The sequence below is a fragment of the Equus asinus genome, chromosome 20 (assembly GCF_041296235.1).
Source record: "Equus asinus isolate D_3611 breed Donkey chromosome 20, EquAss-T2T_v2, whole genome shotgun sequence".
NCBI classification, from domain to species: domain Eukaryota; kingdom Metazoa; phylum Chordata; class Mammalia; order Perissodactyla; family Equidae; genus Equus; species Equus asinus.
Genome location: NC_091809.1, coordinates 42,258,555 through 42,286,363, shown reverse-complemented (window position 1 = coordinate 42,286,363; position 27,809 = coordinate 42,258,555). Strand labels below are relative to the sequence as shown.

Sequence of the window (27,809 nt, the reverse complement as noted above, 5' to 3'; positions counted from 1 at the left end):
GTATTTCTGGGTTGCTATTGCCGGAGGCTAGATTGAAATTAATGACCTGGGAATGGAACAGACTAAAAAGTCTGCATCAATTAATTCCCAGAGTTCTCCAAAGCACTTTTCCTAATACTTGAAATTTATGACAAGGAAATAAAGTCTCATCTTGCTTTTTTCTTGCTTTTTTCTTTTCTAAGGTTTAAGATGATGCAGTAAAACTCATTACATTTGCTATTCATAATTTAGAACCTCATGGTATTCTTCTGTTTATAGAAGTGTTTGCTACTTTCATTCATAAGATTGTCCTCAGGAAAAAAAATTTTTTTAATTTAAAACTTGAAGAAACAACAAACAGTAATAAATGTGTCAAATCAGCAGTAAAACCAATTTATTTTTCTATCAATTTCCTTTTTGGGAGGATAAATTTGCAGCTGCTTAGAAGCAATTGTTTACCATTCTCTGGGGGCTGTGATTTGGGAAAATTAGACTCTCCCATTTGCCTGGAGAAAGTGCTGCTGTGTAATATTAAATCGGAAGAGATCTCAGAACATCCTCCCTCTGGTGTAGAAGCTCTTATGCAGGTGGGGCTGAAGTGCTCCCAGTGAAGGGCAGCTCCCTAATTCACAAGAGCAGCACGGCTTAGAACATTCCTTCTTAGAATCCTAGACACACAACTTGCACTTAAAGGTACAAGTTGCCCGTTTTATAAACCGAGGCCAGAAAGGTTGAGTTTTCTAGGGTCTCATCACTTAGATAGTCCAAGCTGGTGACTGGGATAGTCCGACCCGGTCTCTGAAGGCCACAGACCTGGGTACAGATTCCAGTTCCAGGACCTGTGACCTTGAGCCTCTATTCCCTCATCTGTAGAGCGAGCAAAATAATTCTTCCTTTATAGGTTAGTTTGAAAGTTAAATGAAATATAGGTAGCATGGACTGACACAGTTCCCGGCATGTGATGAAGCAAGTACCCAATAGATATTGTTCCACTTTCCCCTTTTTCCCTATCAAAACCACCCCCCTCATTCAGCCCTCCTTCAGGAGACATCCTTACTGCTCCTACATATAGTGCTCACTCCTTTCCTTGCGTTTTTTGGTACTGACTTATGTTTTGTTTCTATAAGAAATGTGTAATAAATGATTGAGTGAATGAATAAGGAGTCCCTGCCCCAGCTCCGGAGTGGAATGGCTGGTGCCAGCCTGACTGTTCCCAATTCTCTTCCTCTGCAGAGGCCTTTCTGACTAACCACACAGAAACTGTCACCGTGGAGGAAGGCCAGACACTCATTCTAGACTGTGTCGTTTCTCAGGAGAACGCCTCCCTGCAGTGGCTGGCCCCGTCAGGGTTCACCATTTTCTTAAATGAGCATCCTGGTAAGTGAAAGGAAAGCAACTCACCACCAGACCTCAACCTGAGGGATTTTCCAGGCCAACAGGTTGGTGTGACAGAAAGCCAGTATGAGTCATTCGCAACATAGGCTTGGCCCCACCTACTGTTACACGTCAATCACACCCCGAAGCCTGTTGTGTTACTCACGGCTACTTTTTTTGACAGGAAGTCTGAAATGGAAACCCCATCAGAATGTTTGGTAAAGGGGGCTTAAATTACAAAGCACATTTCCATGCCCCCAGCTCACCCCCATATCACTTTTTGACTCTTGGGGGACATGAAGCAACCAGCGGCGCAATGATAGATGGGTGGGAGACTGACTTGGGGCCCTTTGTCCTCGTGCAGCCAACACCATTGCCCACATCTGGAGCCAGCTGCTTCGTTTTCCATCTGGGCAATCCAAACTCATATCACAAAGCTCCCTTCCAGATATGGCCTCTTCTCCTATTGATCTGAACATGAAATCAAGGTCGCTAAATGATAAGAATTGACAGCACATATGAAAAGGAGAGCAGTCATTCCTCTCTCCACAAACATGCATTAAGTGAGTCCTAGATGTCTGAGATGGAAAGGGACTTTTTTTTTCACTTTTATTGAGATATAATTGATATATAACATTGTATTAGTTTAAGGTGTACAATGTAATGATTTTATATATATATAGCTAAATGATTACCACTAAGTTTAGTTAACATCCATCACCTCACATAGTTACATTTTTTTTTCTTATGGAAAGAGAGTCTTTTTTTTGTTTTTTTGAGGAAGATTAGCCCTGAGCTAACATCTGCTGCCAATCCTTCTCTTTTTGCTGAGGAAGACTTGCCCTGGGCTAACATCCATGCCCATCTTCCTCTACTTTATATGTGGGACACCTGCCACAGCATGGCTTGACAATCAGTGCCATGTCTGCACCTGTGATCCGAACTGGCGAACCCCAGTACACCGAAGCAGAATGTGTGCACTTAACCACTGTGCCACTGTGCCAGCCCCAAGGAAAGAGATTCTTAAAAATCTATTTGGGGCCAGCTCCGTGGCCTAGTGGCTAAGTTCAGTGCGCTCCAATTCAGCAACCTGGGTTCAGTTCCCAGGCATGGACCTACACTACTCATCAGCAGCCCTACTGTGGCAGTGAGCCACATACAAAATAGAGGAAGATTGGCACAGATGTTAGCTCAGGGCAAATCTTCCTTAGCAAAAAAAAAAAATCTATTTATTTCTTTGAGCAGGATTTTACTGAACCCTCCCTTTCATATTGAGACCATTTTGTATTTTCATTTAATATTCCGAACTGCCAAATACTTGGAAAAGTCTCCAAAACAGCAAATTTCATTCTGCTTTGTAAAAGCAGAGCCTCTAAAATTTTAGATATCCTTTGAAAACGTTATTAAATATTGATACGTTAAATGTAAAATAACAATATATTATTTCAAGTTAAGTCAACTATTAATACTAGATTCCAATGGAATAAGTAGATACTAACCGTTAAAAGTTTTGAGAGAAAATCTGTAAGTAGAGATAATTCTGTTAAGTAACGCTTTTTGTTGTTTTGTTTTATTTTTGGTGAACTGGCAGAAGATAGACATTCTCAGATTTCTACAGGGGAATGGCTTGATCAGCTCAGTGGTTCTCAACCGAGGGTACTTTTTGCCTGCAGCGACATTTGGCAATGTCTGGAGATAGTTTTGGTTATTACAACTGGGGAAAAGCAGGGGGGTCTGGCATCTAGTGAGTAGAGAGGCCAGGGATGCTGCTAAACATCTTGCAACGTACAGTTTAACCCCCGGCGACAAAGAATTATGGACTCAAAAGTCAACAGTGCTGAGCTTGAGAACTCTTGAATTCTAGCTCATGGAACATCAGTGTCCCAGGACACACAACCATTGTTCCAGATGAGTAACAACCTTCCTTGGTCAGCCATTCAAGATTTAACTATTTTAGGCTTGTTCATATTATATATCTTTACAGTAAAAAGAAAAGAAAGAAAGACAACCCTAACCCATCATTTCAGGAGCCTCCAATTTGCTAAGGGACCTTTGACCTGAGATAGAAATCCCAGGTCAATATAGAATCAAGAGGAACACTTGCTATTGACTGGAACTTTCTGGAGCTTGCATTTTTGTTTTTGGGGGTTTTGAGGGGTTTTTTGCACTGTTGGCTAAATACCTGAAAGGACTAAGTCATAATCTTTGGGAAACATCAAATAATAAAGAACTTTTAAAAATTAAAAATAGGAGCCGGCCCGGTGGTGCAGCAGTTAAGTTCACACATTCTGTTTCAGTGACCCGGGGTTCGCCGGTTTGGATCCCAGGTGTGGACATGGCACCACTTGGCAAAAGCCATGCTGTGGTAGGCGTCCCACATATTAAAAAAGGAGAAGAAGATGGGCATGGATGTTAGCTCAGGGCCAGTCTTCCTCAGCAAAAAGAGGAGGATTGGCAGCAGATGTTAGCTCAGGGCTAATCCTCCTCAAAAAAAAATTTTATAAAACGAAATAGAAAGCACCCAGCTAGAGCAACGAATATCGGCACATTTATCTTCCGTTCTTCACATTCATGTGACAAGACAACCTCAAATGAATCAGATTTCAAAGAGGTACATCACAATGGAGCATTTTTCATAAGGTAAAAAAAAATTCCTTGAAATCCTCCTATAACCTGAACCCTTCACCAACGTAGTGTTCTTAATTTCCTACAAGCACAAATAAAGCAAACTGCTTATTTCACAAATCCCAGTAACAAAATATTTCATTTCCTAAACTAACTTCAAGCTATTGAGAGGCATCCAGCTGGTAACACTAGAATTTGGAAGGCAGCTCAATCGAAGATGTGACATTTGTTCCTTTAAAGTGTGAAAATCAAAAGCTATTCCTGTGAATAATCCATCCACTGAGAGTCTGTGTGCATCTGATACCTTTCCTTACAACAGCTTTTTTCCCTCTTGTACAGCTTTGAAAAATTCCAAATACCAGCTTCTTCATCACGCCCCCAATCAGCTCTCCATCGGCGTGCCTAATGTAACCCAGCAAGACGAAGGCGTGTACAAGTGTTTACACTACAGCAAGCCCGTGAGAACAAAGGAAGTGAAAGTGATTGTGTTAGGTAGGTGCCTGGAAGCCACTAAACCCAGGATGGGAGCCATACACTTAAGAACACGATATATCATTTTTAAACTGAAATGTTAAGCTTACAGCAAGCCATTTCCTGGGGGTGCCTCTGCCATCTTTTGTTGAAAGCAAACAAAAGCGAGTATTTTGAGTGGCGAGCCCCAGATTAAAATGTGAATTTGTGAAATTCATCTTTGGCATCAACTAAATTTTCTCTCCAGGGAACTAAAGGAAAAGAGAGTTCATATTGGATAAGCTGTGACTATGTGCACGGCACTATGCAGGCTCTACAGAATGAAAGATGGATTAGGCACAATCTCTGCTCACAAGGAGTTTGCACACTAGTTTAGGAAAACAAAACATGTATGAAAATAAAGTAGAACCTTATGACAGCGTATCCTAAGAGAGAATGAGTTCAGCTGTAACGGCACTGACATATAGCGTGGATAGGAAGTGACAGCCTCCTGATCATCTGGGCCTAGCTCAGTTCTATAGATGGTCAGATGTGTTCAGTGTCAGTCTTACCACCTTTACTTTTTTGCTTTTGGGGGCAGAACAGATCAATTAAAGACATTGCTTTTTATTGATCTCTAAATAACATTATCCTACATATCACCAAATGAATTTCTTAGACTTCTCTTGTTGGAAAGGCATGGTGGAAAAGCATCTGGGACGGAATGGCTCCCTAAGGGTTTTGAAAACCAAAGTGACTCAGCTCAGGGGTTGTCTTCTCCCCACCTCACTGGCCCTCAAAGCACTCTTCCTCAGACTGATGTGTGCTCTTCTGGGCTCCCAGAACATGCTGTACGCACCTCTATCACGGCACTCATTCATGACCTTTTAGTTAACAGTTTAGGGACTGAGTCTATCACCAGACTATTAGTTCCTTGCAGGGCCATATCTTCTCCACCTTCGCACTGACAGCATCTAACACATCTAGTGTGTACTTGGAGCTGACCGTACAATGTCTCGAAGGCAGGTGGATGAGTAAATAAATGTGGAAGAGTGCAATTCAGGACCAGAGTGTGAAGTAGAATGGGAAAGAGGAAGAAGTAAGCCTAACTAAAAGGTGTTTCCAAAAGAAGAGTAGGAAGAAAAGGCCCTTTATAAGAGAAATGCATCTCTGATGTTAGGAGGGGACAGAAGGAACTTACCTTGAGGTGAGTCATAGGCTCTCTTGGAAGTTTAGAGCTGAAATAGCCAACTCACAAACCAGCCCCTTCATGTCACAGACAAGGAAACTGATACACCAAGAAGGTGGGGGGCTTACCCAAATTCTTACAACTAGTTGGTGACAAAGGTGGGACTAGAATTCAGGTCTCTATTCCTTACGTAGTACTCTACCCATCAAATACAGTCAGATATCAAATTTAAGAATGCTGTTCTAACATAATCAGTTTGAGAATTTCCAGACACGGATCACACACTGAGTAACAAACAATCTGATTATAGCCAAAGTAGCTTTACAAGTACATAACAGCCCTTCAACTGTGTTCTGGGAAAAAAGTAAAAAAAAATGCCCATTATTTAGACCATTCTACAATGATCCCTGTAGATTATTAGGTTCTGTGCTTTGCTGAGATATGTAGACCAGCTAATTAAGCATAGAAAAATCAATTTTCTTCTAGCAACTCCTCTCAAGCCGACTCTGGAAGCATCGATTATTAAAACGCAAAATGGAGAAGAACACGTTATACTTAAATGCTCCACGGTGAGAAGCAAGCCCCCTCCGCAGATCACCTGGCTTTTCAGGAATGACATGGAGCTCTCCGGTAAGAGGAGAAATCATTCTTTCCTCCTTTGTTTTCCTTCCTACTGAAATTTCCAAGGGATTTTTCAGTGTTCTGGCACCCTCTGGTGGCAGGAGGTGCCAGAAAACACTATTCAATCATTTCATTGGTTGTTTTCCAGACAAATTATCCTTATAACCAATCAATATTATGCCTTAATCTTGAAAGCCTAATCACAGAAAACATGATTACACGTTTTTGCTTAAAACAAGGTAGAAACCTAAAATGGAATACTTATTATGGTTTCCTAAAATTTGACAAAATTTCATAAAATGAAAAAGGTACAGTATAACCATTACCTCTGAGCATAGCAGGCATAAAATTGAAAATACACTTAATATGATACGTGTTACTAGAACAGGTGTGACCTTCCTTATACAGTGTAGTCCTGTGTCACACCCCCAAGGACAGGTAAGACTATTATGGTAACCAAGAATCTAAACTTTGAGCCTTTCGATTAAAGCAAGCTAACTAATTGTCATGCTTGGAAACTATTTATAATTTGTTTACATTTCAACAGACATTACATTCGATTTTTATATAATTGTAGGTTCAGGCTAGTGCCACGTCTACTTCATCATAAGACCTTACCTTTAATTTGCCTTATTCTTTCAACCTGAGTAAGGTCCTGGGTCTTTGTGTTTCACAACCACCTCAGGCTGTCCTTCTTGCATAACTATTATAAGCTGAAACTTTGTTCCCAGTAGTGAAGGGTTTATAGAAGTCTATCCATTCTTATTCACTTGCTTCCCTTTGTGCCTGGGCCAGGCATGTACAAGGCAGCTGGCTGAGGTTAGAATGAAGTTAGAAGTTTAACATTTTTGCCAGGATGTTAAGGCCGTTGGTCTCTTAGAAAACCAAATCCATCCAATAGCATTAAATAGCCATAACCTCATATACATCTTTAAATTGCTCCATAGGTAAAAACCACCATGAATTTGAAACTGATGGGAAGAAATGTAACAGCACCAGCATACTCAGAGTCCACACATATAGCAAAAACTCAACAGTGGACTGCATCGTCCGACACAAAGGTCTGCAAGGAAGGAAACTGGTAGCAGTTTTCCGGTTTGAAGATTTGGGTAAGAAGAACTAATGATTGTCTTTATTATTTTTAATCTACCTTAATATTACACTATCAAAAAAAAATTAAATGGAGTGAGAAAAGTCCTTCAGGGTGAGTTCACTGTCAACACAGCTCTTCTTAATAGCCAATTCCTTTAATAATTGAAATTTCTCCATCTGGGCAACAGGGTTGCAACTGTACCAGTATTCAGAAGAACACCAGTTGGGCAGAAAGCCTAGCAGAGCGCCATATGCAAACAGTGTCATGCTTGCTTTTTGATAATGACAGCTGGCATAACTTGACCTTAAATAGTTTTATTGCAGTTGTGTTTTTGGAGAGATAATATGAAGCATACTGTATCTTTGTACTTGACCCAAAAAGAGATAATATTAACAGAAATAAATCTAAACTTGTCAATATCATTTTACATTAATATAAAACACACAATCACATTAAATCATGATTACTCTTTAGATTTATTTTGTTGCAGTTGTTTTGAAGATTCTACTTTCACTATGTTGATATTCTGAGCAGAACACCAAAAAATAATAATAATAATAAATAAGACATCAAATATTAAATGTGAAGAGGAACTGCCTCCATTTTCAGAATCTCTCTCTGATTCCTTCATTAAAAGTTAAAGAAATCATTTTAAAACTGTATAGGACTTTTTGAGCCAAGAAGTATCCTAAAAGAAGTAGACGAATCACACACCTGTAATTAATAGGATTTTGACCATTATTTTATAAAGTACTTCTCAGTGTAAAAAGAAATTCCTAAAGCACAAGGATTCACGCACAGCAGTGAAGGAGGAAGATGTTGGCTGATGACGCGTTTGTTGAAAAAGCTCTTTAGCAAATGAAATAGCTGAAATGAAAGGCATTGGTTAATGAGAACCCCCCAGTAGAAAAACTGATGTGCTGCCCTGTGGGGGCTGCAGCTGTGGTTAACAGGTCCCCCCTCACTACCACATGCTTTCCACTGGTCACTTTCTCATCAAACCAAAAGTCATTCTTGAGGAAGCTGCATTTAGAAAGCTCAAGGACCCACAGACGGGGCTGTACTGTAATCTGACGTAAATGTTCCTACCCCTTTATGATTCACTCCCCTCCCCAGCCTCCACCCCCATCAGTGGAACAGGCGCATAGGGCACAAGGGGGATGTGGGAAAATCATCAAAGAGAAGATGACACTTTATTTATCTAAATGCTTCCAAAAGATATTCACATTCTTAAATAAGAGCACCAATCATATTTAAAAAATGTATTTTTACTTTTAAGCAACTAGTCAAGCCATCTGCAAAAACTTACTACTAAGGGGAAAATTGCAGTTTCTCCTCCTTTAAGGCCATAGTTCTATATGACTCAAAATCTTAGCCATAAAATGTTTCCAATAATAATAATAGGATAAGACTTGACTTTTAATTATGATCTAGCTACTGACGGTCTAGCACCCACTGGCAGATCTCCAATAAATATTCAAAGAGGAACTCCAGGATCAGCTGTGGGTGACTTCTATTTGCTTATGACTTTTTTCCCTTTGGCAAGCTATTACCTTGACACACAGATATTACAGACATTTTGTTCATCCAATTAGTTGAAAAAGTTTGCTAGCTGAGGATGCTTTAAAACATGTTGACAGGTAGAGATTCCGACCCCTTTCATCTCCACACACTGCGCGGTAGGACCTGGGGAAAAGGAAGACCATGCAAGCACCTTATCTGTGAGGGGGCTAAAAAGGGAAATGGCTTCCTTTGAAAACCCCACAGTGTGACGCTTGGAGAAGGAGAACAGAACAGGAATACATTAGACCATCTTCAAGATGATTTATTTCATCTCACTAGTATTCCAAATGTGGAATCTTGATTTCCTACTACTTATCCAGAGACAGGATTAAAAGAAAAATTTAGCAACAGTTCTCAAACTTTTTGATTTCAGGACCCCTCTATACTCCTGCAAATAATTGAGGATCCCAAAGAACTTTTACTTATGTGAATTATATTTGTCAAAGCTTACCTATTAGAAATCAAAACTGAAAAAAATGTTTAAATACTTACGTATTTTAAAAATAATTAATCCACTACATATTAAAACAAATGGGATATTTTTATGGAAAAATATATTTTGCAACATCAAAAAAATTAGAAAAATGGCATTGTATTACATTTTGAAAATCCCCTTTATGTCAGGCTTCATAAAAAACAACTAGGTTCTTATAAATTCTGCATTGAATCTCCTGCAATACATTGTTTTGCTTGAAATACATAAAAAAATTCAGCCTCACACAAATATACAGTCAGAAAGGGAAAGAACATTTTAATCACCATTTCAGATAATTGTGGATATTCTTCTTTGATGCTGCCCTAAAACTCAACAAAAGGTCGTTTCTTAAAGGTCATTGCTGTGTGGACTCTAAAGTGACATCAATAAACTTTTCGTACTCTATTACATTAAAATCCATTGAACAGTCTTGCACTTTGCATGGATCTTTCATCCAGGCATGATTTTGTAACACCTCGCCTTGGCCATTTGGAAAATGTCGATTCACTGAGCTATACGGATCTTCCAAATGTTGACACGTTTCGGGATCAAAATCGCATCCATTAGCATCCTCACTGATCTCATCAGAGGTCTTTTAAGTATTTGGAAGCTGTCGAGCACACAGTGGTGGATACAGATTTTACAAAATTCTCACTTGAAATGTGACTACTACAACTGAGGAACCAAATTTTTAATATTATTGTTTTATTAATTTAAGTTTAAATAGTCAGTGTAGCTAGTGGATGCTGTATTGGACAGCACAGGTCTATAACATTCTCACCAACTAGGGAGATAAATCATAACGGACTAGTGTCCACCTAGTCAAAACAACCAGCAGTCTAACTTGACCTATTTAGCAGCTTGTTGACTGACAGGATACATCAGTATGAATACAACCTCTGGTTTATATATATATATATATAAATGTGTATATATATACATTTAAATGTATACACATATAAAACCTGTTTTGTACATAAATATATATGTACACAAATAAACATATAATTATCTGAATTCTCCGAATATCCATTATTCTTGAAGATCTTAATTATTACTGACAAATTTTATTCTATATGTCCCCAATATTTCCCATATTATGCTCTTCCCATAACTGGCTCCCAGTACTTCTATGTGACTGGCTTTTAAGCTGTTACCTCTTTTCATTACCAACAGCTCTCCTCTTTCTTCAGCTTACTATGGCATCTTTGTGGTCACAGAGCTCATTTTAGCTGTATAGGGTACATTACAATTTCTCTAATGTTTCCATAGTGGTTCTTCTTCCTTCTCTCAGAGTTCTCGCATGCAATTCAGGCATTTTTATAGTTTTCCAAAACTTTAAATATTTGAAAAAATAAATTTTTTAAATCTCAGAAAATTCACTGATTAAAAAGCTGAGAAGCACTCACAGATTTCATAAAGACATTACCCACTTGTCATATATCAGTATCAATATTTGTAGATTAACTGGGTTAATCTGCAACCGGGTTGCAGGCATGTTCATTGACTCGTCAAATCTACGCTAATCTGAACCCCTAGAAACATTCCTAAACATTTTTTTGTATTATACAATAACCTTTTGACAGCATTGTGCTTAATAAATAGCGAGGCATCGCGCTAAAGACATTATATGAATGAACTCATTAATTCTCACAAAACAACTTGAGAAGGTAAAAGCTGTTAATATCTCCATTTTACGGGTTAGAAAAAACTGAGCATTTGAGAGACTGGGCATCCTGTCCAAACTCACTCTCAGCAAGCAAGTAACAGCACTGCAATTCAACCCAGGCTGAGCCTGACTCCAAAGTCACCTAACTAAGAGATAAGTAGGTAGATATGTGAATGAATGGACAGACAGAGGGACTGATTGATGGTCAGATGGATACAGATAGAGACAGTGAATAGCCTTTGCCTACTGTTGCCAATTGCACCCCTCCAGCATGCTGGACCTCTACGCCAGGCAGCTTAGCAGATGGGCAATCAGCGGGATATAGATTTAAAAACCAGAGCAGGAGCTGCCGAACGCATAGTTCTGAGGTTTCTGCAAAACCTCCATGAGCAGGTAGCGGTCAGATACCTTCTCCGACCTATCGTACTGCGCACAATGTGGGTAAAATTGCTCTCCGTAGTAGCAGAATTTTGTTTCTCCCCTTTCCTAGTTGCTGACCAACAGACGACTTCAAATGCCCTGGAGAACAGCTCTCTATCCTCTCAAGACCCTCAGCAGCCCGCTAGTACCACCGGTAAGTGCTGAACCAGTCAGACTTTTAAAAAAAAAATCATGCCTCCTTGGGAAGGTCATTGTTCCCATTCTAAGTTTTGAGAATATTTTTACTTTAATTTTTAATAAGACCACACAGGATCCACTGCAACAGGCTCCAGCTTTGTGGTGTCCTGGAAAAGTGCCGTATAAGGAGTGCTCACTTAGTGGGATGGGCTTCAGGGTACCTAATGCCTTGTACACACACACACACACACACACACAGACTGTGACATTTGAATTTCCTCTGTGGTAAAGGGCAAGGTTGAATTCATTTATGGGGAGACTTGTTTGTTTTTCTGTCTAGAACAGACTAAACGCAAAATAAAGACTTGGTATCAACAACAAGCAAAGAATGAGGACCTGGAGATTTGTGGCTCTTCGTCCCTGAATAACAAGAGCACCTTTCAAGGCTCATTAGTTACTTGATTGTCCAGAACTCAGATAGTTTGTGATGATGGGATTCAACTATAAATGCGGAAGAATTTAGAAGCCTGGACTATAATTCCAGTTTTTTAGACAGTGAACCCACTAGGTGGTTTACTCTGGGCAATGACTGTATATTGAATTTACCTTTGTCTTTGACCTAGCACAGCATCTGGCGATAGCAGGTGCTCAGAAAATGCAGCATGAATGAATGAATGAATAGATGAATGCATGCAGATGTTATGGGGCTCAGAGCAAGATAGTCAGCCTCATCCAGAAAGGCATATATTCCTACACGTCTTCTTTCTATTTCAAAGAGCGTCTCTATAATAATTTCATTTAGTGCGATAAGTGCCTTCATAGCATCATCAATAATCCAGTATTTTTAAACGTGTTTAGAATCTAGTTGTCTTTAAATTGGCTTACATCACTACTAAACAAATTTTATGCTCTGCTTTTTCATATATAAGATTTTAAAAATAGGATTTCTAAAATTCCTTTCAGCTTTCAATTTCTGTGATTTTATTACTGCTAATAATAGCCATTTTTAGTAGAATGGGTGGTTTCATTCCTCTCGTGGTCCACATTGTGGCGCTGTGCAATGGGCTAAAAAGCAAGAGACTATAAAGAAAAAAAAAAGAAAACAGAAAATAGGGAGGATAAACAACAAAATCAGAAAAAGATCTCTTATTTTTATAATTTCCCTTAGCTAGAAAAAAAGTCATAGTACACCCAACTTCTAAGAGGGAGGCAAGCACAGGTTTGAATGACAACTGAGCCCATTTTTCAACATAAAAATCATTGCTGTGTGCGTTTCAGGCTGTAGGTCTTCTCTCTATAGAGCCTGAGATGTCATTCTGCGCTGCTCAGTTGTTCTCCTGAAGCATCCTGAAGACCTTCTCACCAGTAGGCCTGAGTCAAGAAGGAAATGTACAATGACGGTTTCAATTTTGCGTTTCTGAGTCTCAGGATTGGCTCTGCCATTTACTGGCCACAGGACTTTAGACAATTTACTTAATTTCTCTAAACCTCTGTTTGCTCAGACCTCTTGTGAGAAGTAATATATACTCCATATTAATAATATATACCAAATGCTTAGTTTAAGGCCTGGCACAAAGTGTTCAATAAACATTTACCTTAAAAAAAAATAAGGCAAAGTGAGCCTGGTCATTTGCAACTATTTTTGGAAGAAGTCAATAGTTGAAAAATGACCTCATTGTTGTTTTTTAACAAAGAGCACTTAATTTGGCTTCCAAATCTCCTTTGCTGCTTTGGAATGACTATGTGTATATAGTCTCGTGCATATATCATATCTTACTTTCCTTCACCTTAGTTACAGTAACAGAAGATTCTAGTACATCAGAGATTGACAAGAAAGAGGAAGAACAAACGACTCAAGACCCTGACTTGATCACTGGTAAGTGTCCCCCACAGCATTTAGAATAAACACTTAATATTTTAATCTCTCAATCAATAAATCCAGTGGCCTTTGTCTGCCCTCTTTTTTTGACCTTTCTGCTCTATATGACATGATTGGTTAATCACTACCATGTTCCTTGACTTAGTTGACTCCCTGGCTCCCTTGACATACTCTGCCTGGTCCTGCTACCTCTCCCTCTCCATTCCATTAGGAACTTCCCTTCCTCCTCTGACTTCTTACATGTGGATATACTTCTGATTTGACTTCTCCATCCTTGGTTCTGTCTTTAAGTTTACCCATTCCCAAGACTGTTTCTGTTGCCACTAGGCAGATTTCCTTACCTGTATTTCCAGAACATTCTCCTGAGCTTTAGTTTCATCCCATTTCCTACATACCTCTAACTGAATTTTCTGCCATCTCCTCAAACTCAACATGGCTGAAAACTGAACAGCTTCTTCTTCCACAAAATCACTTGTCCAAAGCATCACACAGGCCCAAAACCTTGGAGTCATCCTTTACTCCTATGTGTGTGCGTACACGCACACATAGAAAATTAGCTTCCAAGGACTTCTGAGTCTTCTCTTCCATGTGTTTTGTCCACTATCACCGCCACCTCCCTGATCCAGACCCTCGTCATCTCCTGCATGAAGTATTGTAACTTCAGTTTCTCCTCTTGGTATCTATTTTTAGCATTCTATCAGCAAAACACCCCTTTGCGCTCTTCACCCCTGTGTTCAGAAAACCTCTATGGCTTCCCACAGTCTACAACACAGAACAGGAGCCTTCAACCCTCCATAAGATGCACACCACCCCTACCTCTGCAGTCCTGTCTCTGTGAAGTCCTGACAAGAGTACACATTTTTCTCTGAAAACATCATCCCATTTTGATTGCCCTGCCCTCATCTATCTGAACTGCCCTTGATGAATGGAAAGTCCTTGTGACTCCTCTCCTTACCCCTCCTTCAAGGCCAGCATCATCACTGAAACTTTCCTGACCAACTTAGGGACCACTCCTGCCTCTGAATCACTAAACACATTATTATATTAACACATATGGATCTAGAATTTGACACAGATATCTTACTTCTGTTTGTTTTTATTAATTTATTTGTTTAAATGGAGAGAGAACTACCCCCTAAAGCATAGGAATTGTCTCCTATGTGGCTCCAAGACACATGACTGGCACTCCTTAATTGCTTGTTGGTTAAGATGAGAGACCAGGACATTTAGCAAAACGAGAGCCCATAGAATCAGAATTCTAGGCTTAGAAAGACCTTTAAGAGCTAATCTAATTTATCTCCAAATACCTTCATGTAGGATCACATTTAACCTAGCCAAGATTAATGAATTTTCATTTTATTTGCAGAGTTTTTCGAACTCCTTAACAACCTCTCTTGCTACTTAACTACACTTTGCTAAGAAATCATTCCTTACAGCTAATTTGAATCCTCTGACAATAATTTAACACAATATTCTCATATGTTTTCTCTAGAAATGAAAAATTAGTTTGATATCTGTGTAACTTAAAAACATTTTTCAAATCATTCCACAAAATTGCTTTATTTGTTTGTATGCCGATTTAGTTGTTTTCAGAGAATAAATAATATGAATCTCTTTACCTTCAGGGTAAAGCTCTCCTTTGTCTCTTCATCTGAATACTTCACAGTACTATTGTGTATATTCCTCAGTGGCCCAAAACCCCTCAAACTGTCTAAAATCCTTTCCTTTTCCTTATAGAAGCAAACCGTCAGTATGTGGGACTGGCGAGGAAGAAAAGTGGCATCCTGCTGCTCACTCTCGTGTCCTTCCTCATTTTCATACTCTTCATCATAGTCCAGCTCTTCATAATGAAGCTTCGGAAAGCACACATGATATGGAAAAGAGGTGAGTGGGCAGAGAACCTGATGAAGGCTATGAGATGCTGAAATAATTGGCTAGCAAAAAGGAAAATTCTGTCAATTAAAGCTTTTCTGTTAGATGCTCCACAATCTATTTGATAAGTGTTGTCACTCAAATAAGCAATTGTTTGTTTTGTAGTAAACATGGGGTGTGAATCTCCAGGGAGTATAGTCAAAGAGTGCATCACCAAGAGAAACTAGGGTAGCTCCAGGAATTGGCATTAAATTATAGAAGCTTCTATTCAAGGATAAAAGGATACAAGATGGAGAGTTCGTTCATTCATTCATTCACTCATTCAATAAGCATTCACTGAGCATCTACTGTGTGCCAGGCACTGTCCCAGGCACTGGGGACACATCTGTCAACAAGGCAGAGCAGGTCTCTACTCTCAAGGAGTTCATATTCTAGGAGTGATCAATCAAAGTCTGACTATAATAGAGTGTTTCAGTCCCATTCTTATTTTGAAAGCATGCACTCAGCCTCCCTCAACCATAATATGTTAATAATTTTTCCTAAGCATTCTGATTAAAAAGTTATCATTGGAAACAAAAAAAATCATTTAGCTCCCATAGAAGATATCCATTAAGATACATAGATTCAACACATATCAGAGCTGGAAGTGACCTTAGAACTTATCCAGAATAACCGTCTACTCAATTCATTCCATAAATGTGTGCCAGGATTAAATCCCCTCTTTAATTCTGAGTGATTATTTAGCCCTGTGCTGTCCAATACAGTAGCTGCAATACGGCTATTGAGCACTTGAAATGTGGCTGGTCACTCTTGAGATGTGCTGTAAGGATACAATACGCACCCAATTTTGAAGACTCAGTATACACACACACACACACACACACACACACATGCACGAAGAATATATCTAATGATAATATATTGGATCTACTAAGTAAAATATATTATTAAATTAATTTCACCTGATTCCTTTTACTTTTTGAGCATGGCTACAAGAAAATTTAAAATTTCACGTGACTCACATTATAGTGCTATTGGACATCACTGATTTAGCCACATATGGCTCAAATGCCTCCAGTGACAGAGAATTCACTATGTCCCAAGGCAAAACACTACATCTTTGAATGGCTCTGACTCTCTTAAAAGTACCACTTCTCCTAGTTTAATATCAATCTCTGTAGCTATTCAGATGGACTAACATTCTCATGATAAATCAACCTAGAGACACAGTCTGATTTTTCCGCTGTACATATACAATAAGCAAATGCAATAGTAGTGTTTCAAATTCTCCCATTAATGCCCTTCCCTCATAGTTCTTTAAGGGCTACTGGAATTGTTCCTTCCCAAAGGACAATACTTGATTTTAAACTACTGTCATTTGACATCTGCAACTCTTTTACACTGCCTGGCACAGTGCCTGCTGGAATCACAGTAAAGAGTAAGGAAGGATTTGTTGAATGAATGAGGACAGGAGGTATGGGAGGGGAGTGATAAGTCTACTATTTTACAATAACAGAGGTATCCTCTTATTCAAACATACATTTCTACATACAGATGATGTCTATGATACCAGAAATTAATAATTTAATTTTCTTTTCTTGCAGAAAATGAAATTTCAGAACACACTCTGGAAAGTTACAAATCGAGGTCAACTAATGAAGAAACATCATCCCAAGAGAAAAACAGCCAAAGTAAGTCAACTATGTGATCTGAGATTCGAACAATGAGGTTCATTAATTTGTTGTCTTTCAAGGGGAGCATAAAACTCAAAGTCTGATTTTTAGCTCTAGAAAGTCAACCACATACATCATCTTGTACAACTAAAGGAAGTGCATCTTAAAAAATGAAAAGCAGCAGTTAAGTCCATGTAGCTGAAATTATGCCCCTTGAGAAGCCATCTCTGAGTCCTCTTGTCACACACAGGCACCCCCTGGACTATATGTGCCTCCTGTGCTCCACAGTATCCTATACACACCTTTGCCAATGAAGCACCCAGCTTGTCATTCTGGGCATGTTGATTTAGCTACCACAATACTCGTTCAGGTGGTGAGTAAATGGATTTGCTCTCTCTGTGTCCCCAGATCCTAGCACAGAGCTTGGCACAAATGAAGTGTTTGATAAATTCATATTGAATAAATGAATACAAAGCTTAACTAATTCAAGCAGAAATGTTTCAAACCTTTTGGGTGACTTCATTGCAATTGCTCATGCACAATACTTAAAGAAAGTGAAAGACGAGTCTAAACAGGAAGAAAGTGTGTGTATTCTTGACAAAGATCCAGTAGACAGAAGTTAGGACTATTGTAAAGCAAGAATCTTATACCTTCCAATCATTTTGTTTTCTCTGTGCAAATTAACTTATTTCACCTGCCAGGAGTTGCAAGCAATGAGGTGAGCCCTGCCACTAGTTTCTATTGGTTTTATTGAGGTTTTCGTAGGAAGTGTGTCTTTTACAACACCTCCGGCTTTTTTTGTTTTGACCTAGTAGGGTGTGAAATGGAAAGAAAGAACAGCTCTACTAGCAGGGAAAGGGGCACGAGTGAGCAGACTGTGTGAGAACTGGGGGTGCGAGGGGAAAATGTGTGTAAGCTACAGTCTGTTGTACGGCAACACCTGTTTCTGTAACAGCAATCCCCTCATGCTTGACTGGCAAGTAGGACAATGATGGCAATACGTGTAAGTTGGGTCGCTTCCTCTGCCCATTTTCCTAGGCAAGGGAACCAAAACAGTGGGAGTAGAATAACCTTTAGCGGGAAAAGAAAAGCCCTCAGTTCAGCAGCTGAACAACCAGAAGCCCTCGCAGTTCAACTTTTCGAAAGTTTACAATGAGCACCTGCACTCAGGGCTCCCTCCCGAGAAAAGTCCATCCCCAGGGGCTTGCCACAGCTGTGGGAGGTTGCTCTTTCTCCCAGGCTCCAACTCCACTTCCAACCTCCTTCCCACAGTGCCCTCAAATCCAGCATTTCAACTCCATTGTTTTAGCTCACTTAAAAGATATCCTCTGGAGCTGTCTGTGTACAGAGTTACATAGGCTTTGAGTGTTCCACCCCAACACCCCAACCCTCTTTTTTCCCATAAGCCCTGTTAATTTATTTTTATTGTTTTGGGTGAGTAAGAGTGGCTCTGAGCTAACATCTGCTGCCAATCTTCTCCTTTTTGCTTGAGGAAGATTGTCACTGAGCTAACATCTGTGCCAATCTCCTCTGGTTTGTATGTGGGACGCCACCACAGAATGGCTTGATGAGTGATGTGTAGGTCCGTGCCAAGGATCCGAACCTGCAACCCCAGGGCTACCAAAGCAGAGCACACGAACTTAACCACTGTGCCACCGGGCCGGCCTCAAGCCCTGTTATTTTTTAGTATGAAATTTTGCTGAAGGCAATGTGGGTTTTTTTCAGCAACACATATGTTATTTTATGGCAGAAATGTCTACATATTTTATTTCAGGTTTATTAGTATACTGTTTACGTAACAAGATTTTTTTAAAAAATTAGACTAAAACAACGCATTCAGATCATTTATACGCACATGTGAATTTCAGATTCGATCTTTTAAGACATTAATATATAGACCTAAAAATATCATGTGCGATCAAAATGTTTCAAATAAACGAGTGCAATGTTGTTCAAAATAAATATTCATCTTCACCATGTTTTTTCTTTCAGTTTCCCGCTCTAGCAGCTGCATGAGTTACATCACAAGGTTGTACTCCGAAGCAAAAACAAAGGGGAAGGAGAAGGCACAACAAGCAAAATTCAAAGGAGATCCCACCTGTGTACCAGAGAGCATTGTGTAGCGTGTGCCCCGCAGAAGAACATGCTGCCTGGCAGCCACATCGTCACCTCAACAGAGCAGCCCGCAAGAAGGAGCATAGTTACTGTAACGAAAAACGTACTTCGAGTGCAATGCAAGATGGTGTCCTCCCATGTGCCCCGGATTCAGAGCAGCAAAATGAGGACCAAACCATGGACACAGAGCTTCCCAGTTAAAAAAAAAAAAAAATAGCTATTATACCTGACACTACTTCAGAGCAAGAGGATTCTCCTAAGGCTCGGGGATCAGGGTCCATGTGACCAGTTAACATCTCACTGTGAAGGAAACAGGAGTTTTTTAGATGCTGGGCTCTAATGGAACTACATAAAAAAAATTTCTTTTTAATCTTTCCTTCTGGTCTCGAAATAAAGAACTTTGGGATGAAAAGGACCTGGAAAAGATTCTCTAATCCTAGGAGTTTCTTTCAAGGCAGACTTTCAGAAGATGCAACCAGCACAGACACTCTCCGGGAGAAGTGGTGCATAGCAATGAATGAGTCCGACGAGCATGAATGCCCCAAGATTCATGCCCCAAGACACAAGCGTTAGTTCGAGGTAGGCCCAGCGCTTCGATTTTCTTAGATTTTCTTGCTAAATCACAAAAGCTGACCTGGTGACAGAGTTTTTACCAGGACGCTTCATTACCTAAACATGTACAAAAAGAAATAATGAGTTTAATTTACTGATTATTGACCGAATGGATGCTTTTAAAGAATTATTTAATAAAGAGCAGAATATATATTTGTTTTTCCAGTGACTGTATTACAATTTCTCCTTCCTACTTTCACTTTCACACGTGAAAGTCACATGTGACATGTCTTTTTCCCCACACCAGTTTAATTAAGGTATAGCAAACTCTGCCATGGATTTGTTTCTCATTGTTTAGATCTGAATAAACTAATTCCAAAATAATACCCCTCACCCCCATCCTACCACACATACTCATATTAAGAGTTTGTAATTTGTTACAGGGGCCAAATCCAGCTGTGCTGATTTTTTTCTCTTGGTAAATTTTTTCACCAATCATCAAAATCACTGAAAGTTGTAAAGATTGAACATAGCACCTTTCCCTCTGAACCATTTGAGAGCAGGCTGACACGATGTCCCATTACCTCCCAAGTACATGACTGTGTATTTCCTACAAATAGGGATACCCTCCTCTCTAGCCACAACGCAACTGTCAAAATCAGGAAATTCACACTGGTATTTTTATACCAGCCTGCCTCAGACTCCACTCAGGTTTCTCCAATTGTCATAGAGGATCCAGTTCAGAATCACATGTTTCAGGGCTGGCCCAGTGGCGCAGCGGTTAAGTGCGCACCTTCTGCTTCTTGGCGGCCCGGGGTTCTCTGGTTCAGATCCCAGGTGCGGACATGGCATCGCTTAGCACACCATGCTGTGGTAGGCGTCCCACATATAAAGTAGAGGAAGATGGGCACAGATGTTAGCTCAGGACCAGACTTCCTCAGCAAAAAAGAGGAGGATTGGCAGTAGTGAGCTCAGGGCTAATCTTCCTCAAAAAAAAAAAGAAGAAGAAGAATCGCATGTTTCAAAGTTCTTTAATCTTTCCTTCACTTTCATGAGCTGAACATTTTGGAAGATCACAGGCTAGTTATTTTGTAGGCTGTCCCTCAGTTTGGCTTTGCTGGATGTTTCCTTATGGTTAGATTCAGGTTATGCCTCTTTGACAGAACTGTCACAGGAGTGTTGTTGTGTTTATCACATTACACTCTCTTTACCTCATTATTGATGAGGTTCACTTTGACCACTTGATTAAGGTGGTGGCTGCCAGACTTCTCCACTGTAAAGTTACTCTTTTCTCCTTTCTAAAGTTAGTATGTAGATAACCTGTTCCTCATCCAACTTTCAAGTTACTCATCTATTTATTTATATCTATATGGATCCATGGTTTCCTCTGTTACTCAGTGGGTTACAATCTGTTACTATGTTATTTACTGGGTTATAATCTACTACTATCAAATTTATCTCTTGCTGATTTGATGATCAAATTGGGGAAACAGTTTTTGTGGCCTTCTTATCCTCAATCTTTGAGCACTTTCTTACTTTCTGATATAAGATATTCCAGGCTTATTTTAAACCTTTCCTGCCCCAGCCCTGTAATCAGCCATTTCTGGAGGGATCCCTGCTTCCTTTTAGTGGAAGATGGGATTTAGAAGCCAAGACCCAGGTGCTAGATGTACTCACTGCTTTTGGGGTATCATTGTTCTCAAGTCATCTCAGTAGACAGAGCTAGGGAATATATGAGAATATACACAGATATATGTACACATGTGTCTGTGTGTATATACATTTAAATCTGTCTGTTGAAAACCATGAGTTTATTCCAGTTTTCTCCCTTTCTGTATTTGTAACTACCTTTTCTGAGAAACCTAGCTCCCATTATCCTTGACATATTTACTTATCTGCTCAATTGGTAGTTTCTCAATTTATATTTAGCAAATAGCAGAGGGAGACAGGAAAAAGAAAAATGACATTTGCAGGGGACCTACAATGAGCCAGACACTTCTTATGAGTAAAGTAATTTAATCATCACAACAATCTTGTAAGGTAGGTATTATAATGCACATTTGACACATAAGAGATGCTCTAAACGCTACAAAACGGTTTAGGAGACTACCACGTTTCTTTCACCAGTTAAGGAGAGAGCCCAGATGCTGTTCTGAGTCGGTCTGGTTTGAATGCTGTGCCCCTTCTACTGCTATATTAGGATGACCCCAGGGGGACATTTAAGAGGAAATGAGATGTTGGGCAGCTGTACTCAATTGCTCCTCCACACTCCCCACCCTTTCTACCTGCTTGGTGTCCTGGGACACTGACACTTTGGGCTATATCAGGGGTCTTCCTTGCCCTCTCACTGGATTCTAGTTGGGGAATGGAATGTCCTCCAGCAGATGAGTAGAGAACGTGTGTGCAAGGTTGCTAGGGACTCGCTGTCGCCCCACTGGAGGTCACAGCTCCTGTCAGGGTGTTGTCTCTGTCTCTGGTTCTGGAATCTACTTGCTTCCTTCACCTCATCAAGCCTAGATGGATCCTGCACTATCTTTGTGGTTCTTTCAAAGCTCTGTACCTAGTTCACTTAGTAAATCTCCTCATATTTCCCAATTTGAATGTGTCACCTGCTTCCTGCTGAGACCCTAGCCAATATAACAGCTATATTTACAGATTCCTTGCATTTTAACAAATTTGAATCTACAGGTATGGATATAATCTATAGATATAGATTATACACAATCATAGAATATTATAATTAGAAAGGATTTTAGAGTTCATCTCAAGCATTCCTTAAATGTATTTTGAGGAACTATGGTGGCTTAGAATTGCTAATAGGCACTCTGTGGGGGAAAAAAATGTTCTGGGGTCAAATAAGTTTGAAAAACGTTGAACACTATATCTCCCTCATAGAGGTGATGCATGTGAGCATAGTAAGGGTTCTGGAAAGTCTTCTCATAAGGGAATCTGTGTAGCTGTGTTTAATCCAGCAAAGCTCAAACTTACTTAACTACATACAACAGTTGACAATGGGCGCCTACCCAACGACCCCCTGCCAATATTCTCCTCCTTTCTAGTGGATCTGTGATTTTGTTCTAGCATCCACCTGCCACTGTATAATCCTGTGTTTCAGGGGAGGTGGGCCTCATCTCCAGCCAACAAGAGAAATCATGATTGGTTTGAACCAGTCATGGTCCCGCTCCTCTTGCTGATGGTCAGTTTAGGCTTGGGCACATAAAACAATGCTGGCCATTGAGATAGGAGTGGAAGTTCCCAGAGGGCTTCTGGGAAAGATTTCTCCTAATGATAAGAGAGACACTCAGAATGAAAGCATCCTGCTTCCCCCATAATGTTGTCATAACTGCAAGTGATGCCTGGAACTGCCACAGCCATTCTCTCCCCATCAAGCACTCTGAGCTAATGTGGTGAGGATGCCATAGAAAAGAGACAGAGTATAACTAAACCCTTGATGATTTTGTTAGGCTGAGGAATATTTCAGAACTTCTTGTTAAGTGAGATAAAGATTCCCATATTGTTATTTAAGCTGGGTGAGCCAGATTTTAAATTATTTTTAGCTCCTAAATGGAATACCTGTTAAACTACAAAACAGTTCTTTTATGGAACATTCGTGTTCTAACAAAACAATTTGGGAAACATTGCTCTAGAACAACCATTTTGTATTAAAGATAAGGGAACTGAGGCCCAGAGAGCTTTCTTTGGCCATCAAAGACCACGCGACTAATTAGGAAGACAGTCGAGATTAGAACCTTGGTCTCCTGGCTCCTAAAGAGACCACAGCAGGACTCTGCGTCTTCCCTTACATTTAACCTAAATCCCAGAGAGAGCATTTAATGCTCACTTCTTACTCACTGGAAGGTGGAGCTAAAGGACTAGGAAATCTCTAATGGTCTTTCTTAATCTTACCTTTCGAGGACTAAGGCAAGAGGATGCTTTTATTACTTTTCCTCAAATGACTCAAAAAACCTAAACCAAAATTTTCCGGCACTCTGTATCAGCTGTAATATTTATCATTAGGTGAACATAACAGAGAGTGAAATTGCAGTACCCAACAGACTGAGCACGCATCAAGTAGTGAGGCTCCCTGCAGATCAAGAAGATTGTTTGAACTGCTAATCATTCATGAGTCCACTAGTTTAACTCAACAACATAATCTCCTGTTACTTCCCCTGGTTGAAGTCATGGTAATTTGCTATAGTTACCAGGGGTTTTGATCTAGATGAAATGTAGTTCTATTTTTACAATGTCACACCTTCTAGAGAGAAGCCTTTTCCTTCCTGTAATGCATTCATGAGCAAATTTGTCCTCACTAATCATTACCCTAGATCTGTTGGAATATGTTAATTTTTTCCTACATTTTCTGTACTACATCTTATTTTCAGATAGAAGCAAATCAAAACTAAGGCTGCAAAAACTTTTTATATTCTCCCTAAATCCCTCACCGTTTATTTTAAAAAAGATATCTGGCTAATGCTAGAGAGGCCTAACTGTGGAAATACCCTGTATTGACATTTGAAAAGAGAAAATAATTCTGCCAGGTCTTTTGCAATGGGTCACAATTTTTAATTAAGCCAGGATGCCGCCTTTGAATTAGGTCCTAGTTTGTGAACTAAAAATTATGTCCCTTTAGAAAAATGCTAAACTCTGTGACCTCCAGTGTGGTTTGAGGGAACTAAGCCACAGTCATCCAGACCAAATGTTCAGACTGAATTACCCCTTTACTGGAGACAAACATAAAAATAAATAAATAAATATTATCCTTTAAAATGGGGGGATGCTCTCTCTCTTTTCTTCCCCCTAATTTCTTATTTTCAAATTGTGTTAGTTGGTTATGGTCATGAATAACCTGTTGTATCTTCAGTTTCCTCATCTGTCGAATGAGGATAACAATCCTCCCCACCCAGGATTAGTGTGAGGATTAAATGAGGCAGCACAGTGTCTAGCCTAGGATTAGTAAGTATATAACAAATGCTAGTGTTTTTCTCCTCCTCCTTACATTCGTTGTTTTCTCCCTGTACTGATTTTAGATAATGACATGGACACCATTGAGTCTGGGTGTATCTACTGAGGATGCCCTGATAACCAGATATGCAGAATTCTAACGTTAAAGCTAATAGGACCCAAAGGGATGGCTGTTGAAGAAAGACTCACAGAAAAACTCAGTGGGACTGAAGACTTGTAAGAAACTTGATCACCTCAACTCATAATAAAATCAGTAACAATTACAGGCAAATATTTTAAATTGATGCTGTAAAATAAAAATTTTGTATATGATAAAGGTGGTATCTCAGATCAGTAGGAAAAGATCAACTTTTTACTAACTCGGTAGCAATATAGAAAATGATAACATTGGAGGTATTGCTCACATCATAAACCAGAAATAAAATCCAAGTGGATGCAAAATTTAAATGTACGAAATGAAACCACAGAAATACTAGAAGAAAATATCAGTTGATTGCTCTATAACCTGGAAATGGAATAAACTTACCTAACAATTGCTGCAGGAGATCATAGCAGCATTCTTGCTAGGCTTTAAGCCTAAGGAAAAATAAATTCCAAATGGGTGAGTCGGGGGATATGTGATCTGCTGATTCTCACAATCATTATACCAGATTGCTTGTGCTTTGGACTCTCAGGCCAGAAGGGAATATGTTATGGGGCATGAAGGCAAGGGGCTCAGGAACGCCAGGCCCTTGCAGGAACAGAATGCTGCCTGAATACCTTGCTGATTGTCCTTAAGATACTCCCCAAGGGAATGACTGGGATGGGCTGGTGTGCTCCCGGGGATGAAGAATAGAACCTTTGGACTCTGTCCTGCGTGTCCCTGCAGGCATGAGTTTCTGCTATTGTAATTGCTTGTGATTCTTTACCCGCAAATAAATATGTGGCGATCCGAGGGACCTCACCTCAGTCCTTGAGGCTGATGGTCCCCTGTCCCATTGAATAATATAGACTGTGTTCTGTCTATTAATTCTGTCCGCCCCTTCGGCTGGCTGCCTAGCTGGTCTCGGCAGCAAACAATGACTCAAAATTGAGAAGTAGCAGAGGGAAAAGATTGATAAATTTGACTACCTAAAAATTAATGCCTTTTTGTGACCAAAAAAAGTAAATAAACGACAAACTGGGAAAAAATATTTGCAACTAATATCACAAACAAAGGGTTAAATCCCTAAGTATAAAGAGCTTCTAAAAATTAAAAAGAAAAAAAAAAAGCAACACCATTCGACAAAAAAGGACAAGAAAAAAAGGCAAATTGTTGTCAAACATATAAAAAAAAAAGATACTCATACTAAGGGAAACACAAAATTAAAACTACACTGAAATATGATTTCTAATCTGTTATATTGGCAAAAATGCAAACATTTTACAACGTGGTTTGTTGGCCAGGTTATAGGGAAACAAGGACTCTCACATGTTGCTGGTGGGAATGAAAAATAATAGAGACCCTATGAAGGGGGATTCATCAACATCTAGCAAAATTACTTTGGTACTTAATTTTTAATCCAAGAATCCCACTTTTAGGAATCTAACCCAAAGGCAAATGGTAAAATTATGATTTGACACATGGACATGGCTATTATGAACTGTTTTTTACTCACACTACCAACAACTGGTAAAGTTAATTCGTATGTCAGGAACCACAAAATGGAGGCCACCCCAGTGACCCTCCATCCCCACCCCCACATCACAAATCTGAACCTGTCAGTCTGCACATACAGAAGACATCTGTCAAGGAAACCTAACGTACACCAGTCACAATCCTCCCACTCAGCTCTGGCTAGCTTGCCTCACCCTAGAAAACAGGACCTGCTGGCCTTATAAGGAAATCCCGACCTCCTGGCCAATTATGCCATTTCCACATTGCCTCTTCTCAAGCTCTAGAAAACTCACTCTTGCCCCAAATCCCTCAGGAACGGTGCTCCACCGCTTGTGAGGTGCTGCACTCCCCCAATCCATGGATTGTTTTCCCTTGAATAAAGGATATCAAATTCGTTACTGAATTGTTTTAGTTTGCCATTTGACACAACAAATGTGTGGAGTTTTTTTTCCCACATCAACCAATTTTCCAACTCTCTAGGCACCAACTGGGTGTCCTACAGTCCAACCCAATTCTGATATTGACTACTTGGAATTAGGGCAGATTCCACAGTTTAAAGTCTCAGTCCCACAATTTGGATGCCAATCTTAAGTCCCAGGGTCACCTGTACTTCTAAGAATTGGCTACAACAGCCCATAGAATGCAGGGAAACACTTTACTTACTATTACTGGCTTATTATAAAGGATACAAATGAACAGCCAGACGTAGAGGTCATAGGGCAAGGTCTGAAGAGTCCTGAGCACAGAAGCTTCAGGCCTCATGGAGCTGGGTTGCACTATCCTCTTGGCAAGTGGATGGGTTCACCAACCTGGAAGCTTCCCCAAAGCTCATCATTTAGGGGATTTTATGGAGGTTCCATCATGTAGGTATGATTGATTAAATCATTGGCCATTGGTGATTGACTTGATCTCCAGCCCCTCTCCCCTCTCCTGAGGTCAGGAGGTGGGGCTGAAACTTCCAACCTTCTAATCTCATGGTTGGCTCCTCTGACAACCAGTCCTCATCCTGAAGCTATCTAAGGGCCCACCAAGAGTCGCCTTATTGGCATAAATTTAGGTATGGTTGAATGGGGCTTATTATGAAAAACAAAAGACACTCCTCTCACCACTATTACTCAGGAAACTCCAAGGGTTTTAGAATCTCTTGTGTCAGGAACCTGAGACAAAGACCAAATATTATAATAAAGGATGCTCCCATCACTCTTATCACTCAGGAAATTACAAGGGTTTTAGGAGTTCTGTGCCATGTACTGGGGATGAAGACCAAATATATATTTCTTGTTAAATCACAATATCACAGCTATTCATTGCAGCACCATCTATAACAACTCAAGTATCTATCTATAGGGTACTGGTTGGCACACAGTGGAGTATTATACAACTATGAAAAGGATTGATGAGGAAGTTCATTGCATATGTCTATAGAGTGATCTCCAGGATATATTATTGAATGAAAAAAAACCAGGTGCAGAAGAGAGTATATAGATTCCTTTAATCTGAGAAAGGGGGTGGCTTATAAATATA

At 39.8% G+C, this 27,809-nt stretch overlaps 1 protein-coding gene across 2 annotated transcripts in view; it reads left to right on the top strand.

The window, feature by feature from the left end:
* The window catches only part of CRTAM (cytotoxic and regulatory T cell molecule), a 30,323-nt gene extending 4,694 nt beyond the window's left edge, over window positions 1-25,629 (top strand). Inside the window, exons 2-11 of one of the 2 annotated variants that reach the window (XR_006516826.2) lie at window positions 1,213-1,356; window positions 4,318-4,470; window positions 6,104-6,247; window positions 7,186-7,347; window positions 11,529-11,612; window positions 13,389-13,472; window positions 15,213-15,359; window positions 16,952-17,038; window positions 19,013-19,714; window positions 24,715-25,629. Coding sequence is in view for 1 of the 2 variants with exons in the window: in XM_014843656.3 (XP_014699142.3) it covers window positions 1,213-1,356; window positions 4,318-4,470; window positions 6,104-6,247; window positions 7,186-7,347; window positions 11,529-11,612; window positions 13,389-13,472; window positions 15,213-15,359; window positions 16,952-17,038; window positions 19,013-19,143 (1,136 nt within the window). In the remaining variant the exon portion in view is untranslated. Of the gene's footprint in view, window positions 1-1,212; window positions 1,357-4,317; window positions 4,471-6,103; window positions 6,248-7,185; window positions 7,348-11,528; window positions 11,613-13,388; window positions 13,473-15,212; window positions 15,360-16,951; window positions 17,039-19,012; window positions 20,065-24,714 lie in introns of those variants that run through there. The other variant, XM_014843656.3, reaches the window with a different exon arrangement.
* Window positions 25,630-27,809: the final 2,180 nt, after the last annotated feature.